The 10,417-nt window shown below is 39.1% G+C and overlaps 2 protein-coding genes across 2 annotated transcripts; one reads left to right on the forward strand and one right to left on the reverse strand.

Moving 5' to 3' along the window:
• The first annotated feature begins 656 nt into the window (after positions 1-656).
• Positions 657-1,367, forward strand: LOC148574723 (uncharacterized). Its single transcript, XM_088504474.1, has 3 exons — positions 657-668; positions 750-1,017; positions 1,126-1,367. Exons 1-3 carry the CDS (start codon positions 657-659, stop codon positions 1,212-1,214), a joined length of 369 nt encoding a protein of 122 aa, XP_088360600.1. The 3' UTR covers positions 1,215-1,367.
• Positions 1,368-6,282: 4,915 nt separating this feature from the next.
• On the reverse strand, positions 6,283-10,031 carry LOC148574724 (protein FAR1-RELATED SEQUENCE 6-like). Its single transcript, XM_088505943.1, has 6 exons — positions 9,918-10,031; positions 9,524-9,583; positions 8,208-8,953; positions 7,721-8,121; positions 6,510-7,471; positions 6,283-6,414 (listed from the first exon to the last, which is right to left on the reverse strand). Exons 1-6 carry the CDS (start codon positions 10,029-10,031, stop codon positions 6,283-6,285), a joined length of 2,415 nt encoding a protein of 804 aa, XP_088362069.1.
• Between the last annotated feature and the right edge of the window lie 386 nt (positions 10,032-10,417).

Consider the following 10,417-nt stretch of genomic DNA (forward strand, 5'->3'; position numbering starts at 1 on the left):
GTGAGATTATTATGTACCCCAGGTTTTTTTTATTAATAAGTGGTTTTAATTTTATCAAATACTTTATTTGATGTCTTACGTGTCCAGAAAGCACACAATAGGAAACGTGTCCTATAGGAGATCCATGACTGCTCAAGCTTATAATTGATGTTTGTATTTGTAGTTCCTATTAACACATGCCTTCATAATGACACTCGTCCAGATTAATTAAAGTCAATGTAAATAATTTATGGGGATAAATTTACTTATAAATTAAATCTGGGGTTGGCTGTTGACACATAAAAAAATGAACTTAATTATGATTTTACATTAGAGATATTTATTAAATTAAAATATATTTATATTATAAATAGGGTGTTTTTTCTATGTTTTAGATTTTTCACAATTGCTTGAAAGTATGGTTTTTTTATGATGTTTTCTTCTTATTTGTCATAAGATGGCGATGTTATGTTACATCATGTTTTCAATTGTGAATGAGATAGAAGATGAATTCCTTTATCTCCATCTCTGTTTGTTTATGAAAAGGAAAATCATTTATTATATGAAATGAATGTAAATTGGCTGCTGAAATTGTTGCTGTATTCATATATGCAGTTTTGAGGAGCTGTTTCTTGTGTACCTCAACAGGATTAATTTGAAGTAAAAATCCAAGAGAGATGGGAAAAAAGGTAAAATGATTTCTATCCTTCACTTTTTACCAATTGGGCATTATCTTATCTTTGACTAAAATCTATTGTAACAATTAGCAGAAATTGTTAGATCCCCGTTGCTCGCCTAGCTACATATATGACATGATGAGCACGCTCTCAAAAAACAATTCCGTTGAGAAGCTAGCCGAGATTGATCTTATTGGTTTCGGATTCCTGAGGCTTGTACCAAATTGGTCGGTAAAGCAAGCAATCATGGTTCACCTAGCTGAGTCTTACCAAGTTAAGCCGAGAACTTTCATACTCGACATTGGCAACATCCGCCTGAATGCTGAGTTAATCGGGAAGGTTTTCGGCATTCCGTCGCAAGGTACCCTATGCTATCTTGTTTATCTAGTCATGCGTAGTCGTGCTGCTATAAACATGTACCTTTATGCATACATATTATCACGGAATAACACACATGAACATGTTGTAGGGGATCCATTTCCAGCACTGGATGAGAGTAATCCGTCCCACGTCGCCATCAAAAATAGGTTCCATAGACGCAGCACAACCGAGCTCTGAGATTTAGTCTACAGTTGTCCAATGACGACTGAGTCAGAGAGGATGGAGTTCAGGAGATATTTCATACTGGTGGTGATGAAGATGTTCCTGTGCCCCACCACCCAACAAGTACTTTCTCCGTGGCACATCTACCCCGTGTTAGATGTTTCTGATCCACGGAGATTCAATTGGCCGCTGGAGATTCTGAAGTGGTTCGACACGGCAGTCGAGAAGTATAAGCTGAAAGGGAACAAAACGTGTGAAGGCTGCATGTTCGTCGTGCTAGTAGGGCACAATGACCATTAATAAATTCTGTTTGCCTTTCTTTTTTATGAGTATCAGAAATTGTATGAAATAAATTTCCTATAGATTAGCTTAGAAAATTCAGGCTCTGGTACTGTTATTTCTATGTGATATATTGATATGTTGCTGAATTACTTGAATCTTTGTTCACTGATTTTAGATGGTTCCGTGTATGATTTCATTTGAGTGTTTCTTGCATAACTTAAATTTGGCCCATCCTCTGTGTAGATACTCTATTTTCAGCGTCTGCAATACGGTGTGCTTGACAATTGTCTTGAGCATGAGCCATGGCTCGAAGCGTGGACCTCGGAGAGACTTGAAAAGAAGGCACAGTATATTATATCCGAGGTACTCGTTTCTATCTCATAATCGGTTAATTTATGAAAAGAATGCGCTGTTAATTTATATCGGAGAGTCTTGAAAAGAAGTCTTGGGGTTTCTCAAAAATCATTGATTTTCTTCGTTGCTTAATTCAGGGCCGCCTTTTGACTAGACATGGGGTAGGTGACGACATAAAGGGCCGGTCACCACAAGCTGCCAGGAGGAGACCTGGGAAAAAGGAACCACAGAAGCGCCAGCAAAAGCAATCGGTGCTGCCAAGGGTAAGCACGTTTTACTGCTTGAGCATGTTAACTAACTTAGTTTGTCGTTGTTAATTTGGTTCATTATCTTGCCTAAAACAGCAGAGGTCAGTCGGTGGAGAGAGTAAGCAGGTTTCAAATGAAAGACCACCAAGGGGACGTGCATCATCGCCACCTCCAACAGCGAGAAGTTCAAGGCGCGCCAAACTATCAGAAACTAGCACGAGGGTGAGTATACGATTACTGTTATCTACTGCTTAATTCATTAACTAGCTTTGATTACGTGTACTAGTGTCAATTAAATGTACTTGGATGTTTCTTTACACAACTTATTTGTTGTAAATAAAACAGCCTAACAGGGGAGATGTGCCAAAAATGGGGGAGGCTAAAAAGGACCGACCACGGAGGTGCCCCCCAAAAAAATCTGAGGAAAAGGATCTCCCAAGTGGCACTGATGATGATGAGGAGAATGAGCCTCTTGCCAAGCGGATGTGCCGACTCTATAAACAGGGAGTTGACAAAGAAAAAACAAGTGACGAACCAACAGAAGGCAACCTCAATCAGGACAAGGGAACCCATGAAACACCAGTCTCTGTCCTTCCCGATGCAGGAACACTCTCTGTTGCGCTAGTGAAGCATGAAGAATGGGAGTTCGACGGGCAAGTCTCCTAACTAAAACTAACTCATTTTCTCGTCTATTTTGCTTGTTAGTGAGTTAAGGAATCTATCTGTATACAGCTGTCATTTCTCTAACATCAATTAAGTTGCTTGCAGTAATCCTAATTTCCTGTCGAACCAAGACCCCGAGAGTGAACGAATGTGGCAATACTTTGAGCAACTGCAGAATACGAGTCCACTACAGGCCGTGATGCCAGCCAATCCATCTTGCATGACTCCTAGCCTACCAGGAAAGCAAATCTCACTGGGCAATGCTGGGATGGAACAACAGTATACCCAATGTACTCCTATAAAGGTGCATCCACTTCTAAAAGGGCGAAAGATCGACGAGGATGATGAGGAGCAAGTCCGACGATGGGCGGCCAATGGATCCTTGGAGCAAAGTGAAGTGTTGGCGTCCTATGAAGGAAGGCAGCATCTATCTTTGCTCCGAGAGGACATATGCTCACTGCTGCCCCGGCACTGGGTCACCAGCAACGTAAGTATAATATACTAACTCATTGACATAACGAATATGCTTCTTAATATAGAAAGTGGATAAAACATATGACGCTAACACAATTTAAACTTTTTTTTATGCAGATCGTTCAGTGGATGTGTTCAACATTTAATGATTCCGAATCACTGCGGTATAAGGAGGACTTTTACTGTATACCTCCCGGAATTTTGGTATGAACAAATTTGCGAATTCTAATCAACAATGATTTGAGATATGGACCTAAATAGTGCTTTTTTAACAGGAAACCATGTTGCAGAAGAGGAACTTGGCTTCCTTCAGGGAGGATCCCACCGTTAGTTATGTGGGGCTGGGTCCTCACTTTGGTGATGATTCGATGATTTTTGACAAGATAGCAGCTTCCATGCAAAAATGGGTAAGTTACTTCGCTACATGAAAAAAACTGTATACTTCTTGTATTATTTAACTCTTGAAGGTTGATGCATTTGTTTAATTACTTACAACCTGGTGTTTATTACTTGGATGTTCCTTGTGATAGGCAATAGTGTGTTCCCCTTAATTGTCAAATAGATGGTTCTGAATACAATTTTTGGTTTTCGTGTCTCAGTCACTTGAATTTGCATGTGCTTAATTGATGTGTCATTGGATTTCTTTACAATAGATGTATTGCAACACGTTAAATGTTTTAGAAATTTCGCATCTATATCTATTTGGTAACTTACTTGATCATGAAAATATATATTTCTGTTTCCATCGTAGTGGTTTGCACCAGTCTGTATCGATCGTCATTGGTGGCTGTATGCCTTTGAGATTGCTCAGAAACGACTGTGGGTGCTGGATAGTATGAATACAGGAGTGCCTAACAATGAAAGAGTAAAATTACATGCTTATGCGGTATGTATACTTCAACAAATTAGTTTGGCGTTAGACTTGGTAATTGAAACTGTATGATTTTTAACGTGTGGCTGATCTCCAGGGGAGACTCATTGAAGACATGGCAAAAGTTTCTATGCCCGCATATGAGCACACGGAGAACGGCCTACCGCGTTTCTATGCTAGCGTCCCACAACAAGATAACGGGTCAGTTAAATATTCTCTAATAACAATATTCTTAATAGCACTTCACTTGATAATGATATCATGGTTGGAAATAATATTCTGTGTTTGTGCATGTAGCTGTGATTGTGGTGTATTCGTCATCAAATTCATGCAGTTTTGGTGTTTGGATAAGCCATTGCAGCATTGGGACCAGGTGAATTTAAATATGTCATAATAATTAGGTTGAAAATATTTATAGTCAATTACTTTCTCGTGTTTGAAATTACCCTCCAACACGAAAATGCCATGCAGGACATTGTACATGAGTTTAGGAAGGAGATCATTCTGGACATAGTGCTGGGTTCTCATAATTCAGAAATTGGCAAGGCGCTGCAGGCATTGGAAAGCAATCATGTGCGCCGAAACCAGCCTAGGAAAAAGTCTAAGGCTGTGAGATCACCTTTCACAGCACCGAGCACGAAGAGCATGCTGAAGCGTGCGGGGTTACCCACAAGAAAGCCGAGAAAGGGGGGAAGACAACGGAAGTAGAATTTTTTATTAGGTAGGAAAACTTCAATATAGGCACCTGCGGTATTACATCTATGCTTTGCTTGTGGTAGAGTTATGCTTCTTAATATGGCATTTTCCGTCTTAATCTAGTTTCTTGTGAGCCTGATAATTACTGTTTTGCTGCAGGTTTATCATTTCATATTGGTGATTTTCTCAAGTTGAGGGTGACAATGAATCGTAAACCTCTGAGTGGATGGTGTCTATAGTAGGGACTCGGATGTTTCTTCTCATTGTAAATTGGATGGTTCTGGATTTGTTTTCTGTTTTGTCATGTTTAAGGCTTTTGAACTTGTTAGTATTTCGTTGATGAGTGAGTGGCTCATATTTTGTTAGATACTCGTTTGCAGGTTTCATATATCAGTTATTTTAGGGCTCACAATATTTGTTTTTTCCAAGTTAGTCATGTCACTAATTCATTAAGCAAGTCATTGCACATTGATAATATTGAGTGAACTCTGATCAGTGTATATAACCCTTTTGGTCATGTCTATGCTTAAGTGGCAATGCTGTCCATTTACTCTCGTGGTGTTAACTAAATGGAGGTGTTCTTTATTTTTTTAATCATTTTTTATTTAATGCTAGAATTCTGAAGTTGCTGGAAATTAACGCATTGCACGGACTTCGGTCGTGACCAGGCCACAGTAGGTGTGATATTAAGTGGATGGTGTCTTTGGTAGGGATTTAGATGTTTCTTCTCATTGTAAATTGGATGGTTCTAGATTTGTTTTATGTTTTGTCATGTTTGAGGCATTTGAAGTTGTAAGTATTTCGTTGATGAGTGAGTGGCTCATGTTTTGTTAGATAATCGTCAGCAGGTTTCGTATATTAGTTATTTCAGGATTCTCAAGCAATGTTTTTACAAGTTAGTGATTTCACTAGTTTATTAAACAAGTCATTGCACATTGATAATATTGAGTGAACTCTGATCAGTGTTTATAACCCTTTTGGTCATGTCTATGCTTAAGTGACTCTTCTGTTCATTAACTCGAGTGGTGTTAACTAATTGGAGGTGTTCTTTATCGTTTTTGTCATTGTTTTCTATTGGTGGAATTGCGAAGTTGCTGGTAATTAGCGCATTGCACGGACTTAGGTCGTGATCAAGCTACAGTAGGTAGGATTTTAAGTGGATGGTGTCTTTGGTAGGGATTCGGATGTTTCTTCTCATTGTAAATTGGATGGTTTTGTATATGATTTCTTTGTTTCGTGCGTTACACATTAGCGACTACGTGCACCGCACTGCGATATCAATGCGTTTTGTTATTTTTTTTGATTTAAATTCTCTTGGTCCGTTTTCATGGTAGATTTAAACCATTTATCAATCGTGATTTTTATTGTCTTCTCTTTTGTTTCATTGAAAAGATTACAATAAAACATGATAACCATTGGTGACAAAACAGAAAAGGGAATAGTTTATTAGAGTTGTATGTAAAGAATGACACCTAACTCAAACCAAGAAACCTATCTATATATGCCTAAAGGAATTCAACAGGTGCATGAATCCGCCACCTTCTGATGAGTTCCACATAGTAGAATCCTCACATCTTTTATTAAGGGATCCATGATGATCATTATCTGACGGAAGGTGAACCTCATCCTACAAGATGCACAACGCAAATAGAACAACATACATTAATCAAGAACACCGTTGATATATAAAAATTTAAAATATAAGCCGCAGATAACACATACCGGGTGTGATTTCCTATTCCTTTTTTGCATTGATTTCTTAATTGACTTGTCCAACTCTGCTCCAAGTCTCTTACCCTTAGGCCGTCCTTTGGTCTTGACTCTTGAGGGTCCCTGAATGTCATGTACAACCGCACCGCCCGTGCTCTGTGTGGGCACGGTATTCTGAGACGCAGCAGCAGTATTGGAACGCATGCTGGCACGATAATCAATCAGCTTAGACTTTGCATCCCAAAGGGCAACTCGCAAGATGGCTGCTTCCTCATCACAAGCAACAAACTCCTGCGCAACGTTATAGAACTCTGAACACAGATGCCTGAACAAGTTGTTGCTTTCGTCACTCCGAGCCACGTCATGGCTACTCTTGACATAAGTGTGCTTGCGGATGACATTCTTACTCCATCGAGGAAGAACGTAGCAGCTCGGTACTATGTCAACTCTGTAGTATGACCAGACCGTAAGGGTGTGGCAACACAATATACCAGCGGATTCAAACTTGTTGCACTCGCACTGACCCTTTTGACTCAAAGGGTCAAAGTCGACCCTAAAAGTATGGTAGACTGGCTTCCCCCAGAAAAACTTCTGCTCGTCCACCGTAATAGAAATTGTATCTCCTTTTTTTTCAATTGACCGAACCACGCAATCGGTTTTTTTTCTTACCTCCAGTTGAAGAATCCTGAACATACTACTGGTGTATTCCTGCTGAAACTGTCTCTCAATGCCCGTGCTCCCTATACATGGGATAAAACCTTTCGAGTCTGCAGCATCATCTTCCAGCTCCTTTTGCTCTTTGGTTCCGAGGACATTGTCGTATTCATGGACGAACTGAACCAACACACTCTTGCAATGCAGGTATCCACCATAAAATGCGTGCATACTTTCACTACGCTGTGTACTCCTCATGCCTGCCCAAAATTCACTCTTGAAAAATATTGGAACCCACTTCCGTCGATTCGCGTAAAGGTCTGCCCAAACGAAACAAATGGTTAGGAACATCCAGACACACTGATAGAAAAAACATCTCTTTATATACTGAAAGGAACATCCACTGTCGCCAGAGATGAAAAAATCAGCTACATTTATTATAAAAACAATATGAACGGAAAAAAGATGGCACAAATCACATGATGTGAATAAATAGACAACTAGAAACCAACAGAAGGGATTTATTTTAACAATCTATTTCAAGCAACTAGAAATCACAAATCACCTACCTGCTAACCATCTGTTTTGGCCTAACTTGAATTGTTTGATGAAACCAGCCCAATCAGACTCGAATGATTCAGTCGAAGGAGAATTCCACACAATGTGATTCATCACTGCATGCAGTTCTCCGTACCTAGCATATCCACCAAGCTTGAATTGTGATTTTTTCATTATGTGCCAGATGCACCATCGGTGGACAGTGTCAGGTAGGACATTCCTAATAGCTCCAGTCATCGCCTTGCACTGGTCAGTGATAATCCCCCTTGGTGCAGATCCGACGCATCTCACCCAATGCGTGAACACCCACTCAAAACTAGGGATCTCCTCTCTCCCAAGTAAAGCACAGCCAAGAAGAGTAGACTTCCCATGGTGGTTTACACCTACAAAGGATGCAAACGGCAAACCATGCCTGTGAAAAGAGCAACGACAACTGTGAGGCAACACTAGAAAATCCAGAAATAACTGCTCTTGATATTTACAAATACATATACAGACCTGTTTCTTCTGTATGTGGTGTCAAACGACACCACATCTCCGTAATATTCATACGAAGCCCTGCACCTTGCATCTACCCAAAGTGCGCTCCTAAACTTATTAGCATCGTCAACATCTATTGCATAGAAGAAGTTGGGATTGATCTCCTTCATTCGAACAAAATAATTCATCATCCCCTGGAAGTCCTCGTTGTCATCGGAGCATCGGAGATTGCGTGTGATGTAATTTCTGACATCCTTTTCTGAAAAGCCCAGGTTTGCGGACCCACCAACCTCGTTTGCCAGTGCTAGATACGTCTTGTTGGGTCTTATTACAGCCTCGTCGTTATCCGTAATGACGCACTTAGCATGCATGGTAAGCTCCCGGTACTCATGATAGTGGACAGCTTTCTCAGCCGAACAAGGGTGAGAATGCCTCAGTTCTAATCTAGACACAACCCAACATTCATTCTCATTGTCCAGCACGACATACATCCTTGCTTTGCATCTCGTGGCTGTAATTCTATTTGCTCGAGTTGCTGCGTTCACCCTAGACTCTCGATAGCCTTCACGCGTGTAGTAAATAGATTGATTAACCGGTATCTTTGATTCCTTCCGTGTCTTGTCAAAATTTGTGTTCCTGATTTTAGTAACAAACCCAACTTTCTTTGCATAGTTTGCATAAAATTTCTGTGCGAGAGGCAATGAACCAAAACTCATTCCCACGACTGGAATTTCCTCTTCACCTATGCCACTATGATCCGGCAACTGTAACGTCAATACAGACAATTAGATACGAATTAAACTAGCCCTAACACAGTAAGTGTTTAATAGAAAATCTTAGGATACTATAATAATATCTCAAATAAATGAGCTTTTTGAATTAAAAAAAAAAACCAAAATGAGTTGATAGGTTTACAAATCACAAAACACCTTTATATAATAACATGGGAAAAATTTCAGTAAAATACTATCATAATAAATCTATAAGTCATATCTTATACATTATGGAAGTGTACAATCATCAATCTACTTTTTTCATCCTCTGTCATTATATGGTCTAATAATATTTGAGGAATCATAAAGCACTAATAGAGTTATACTAGAATTGAAGGCATGTGCTGAGTTGGAATATCCTACCCTTACGAAGTAAGTGAAGTGTGAAATCAAAGCATATTCTCATCTCATAAAAACCTTGCCAATGCATACATACCATTAAGAAACTGGACATGATCTTTCTTAATCAATAATACAAAATTAACATAGTGAAAAGTCCAATGTCGCTTAAGAAACATCTTATTAGCATGAACTAGAAACATCTAGGTAGCACATTCAAACCTGGCCTCCATCGTCCAGCTCATCCTTTCTAGTCACAACGACATTGGTAATTTCGTCGAACTACAATTAAAGAAACCAGAAAAAGGCATTTGTCAAGTTATGAACATTCCTTACTATATATTTACTGAGTCATATAAAAACCATCAAAGAAAATTGCATCACAACATATGGGAGTCAAGCATACTTTAATGATAGTAATTCTAATGATTCACACATGATGGGTAAGTGTTTAGCAGTTATTTTTTGCTCAGCTCAATATATAAATGAGCCAGAATTCTCCAAACCGATTTAGTTTTTGAAGTAAAAAAAATTCAAAAATGCATGAATAAGGGTGCTTCAAATACCACGTTGTTACAAAATTTAAAACAAACAATGAGAAGCTTATGAAACATACCTTGCACCCTACTTGTTCTTGAATGTCTGATTCATCCATATTAAATTGTTCATCGCCTAGTGTTGGATTGGTGAATGTAGTAATTGATCCTTCTTCAGTGGGTGAAAAGGCCATGGAAGTTTGACTTGATGAGGTTGGCACCGTAGCCGCCGCGATGGGAAGTTCTATTCGGCGCCGTCAGTGAGAAACGATGAATTGCGCCACCAAATGGAAAAGAAAGATGATTGGGGTTTGACCAAAGGAAGCTGAATTTTGAAACCGCTTTGATGAGGTGTTCCGTGATCCTAGGATAGGTTTATGGTTTTTTGAAAGTCAAGGAGTGATTTGGTTGAATACGGCAATTAATAACAAAAATTGAAAATTAAATAAAATTAAATTAATTAAGCAAAATATGGTTTTGTTTATTTTTTGGCTGATCCCCTTTTGGTTCCACATACTTTTCCTTTAACTATTTATACTCTAAAATTAGGTATGAGATTATATAATAGACAATAACCTTC

This window comes from Arachis ipaensis, chromosome B2 (assembly GCF_059453495.1).
Source record: "Arachis ipaensis isolate K30076 ecotype BB chromosome B2, ASM5945349v1, whole genome shotgun sequence".
In the NCBI taxonomy this organism is placed as follows: domain Eukaryota; kingdom Viridiplantae; phylum Streptophyta; class Magnoliopsida; order Fabales; family Fabaceae; genus Arachis; species Arachis ipaensis.

Coding starts and splice junctions, on each gene's coding strand:
- LOC148574723 (XM_088504474.1), top strand. Junction 1,018..1,125: donor TTTCGGCATTCCGTCGCAAG/GTACCCTATGCT, acceptor AACATGTTGTAG/GGGATCCATTTCCAGCACTG.
- LOC148574724 (XM_088505943.1), bottom strand. CDS start 10,031: ATGGCCTTTTCACCCACTGAAGAAGGATCAATTACTACATTCACCAAT. Junction 9,584..9,917: donor AAGAACAAGTAGGGTGCAAG/GTATGTTTCATA, acceptor CTTTAATTGTAG/TTCGACGAAATTACCAATGT. Junction 7,472..7,720: donor CCAAAACAGATGGTTAGCAG/GTAGGTGATTTG, acceptor TCGTTTGGGCAG/ACCTTTACGCGAATCGACGG.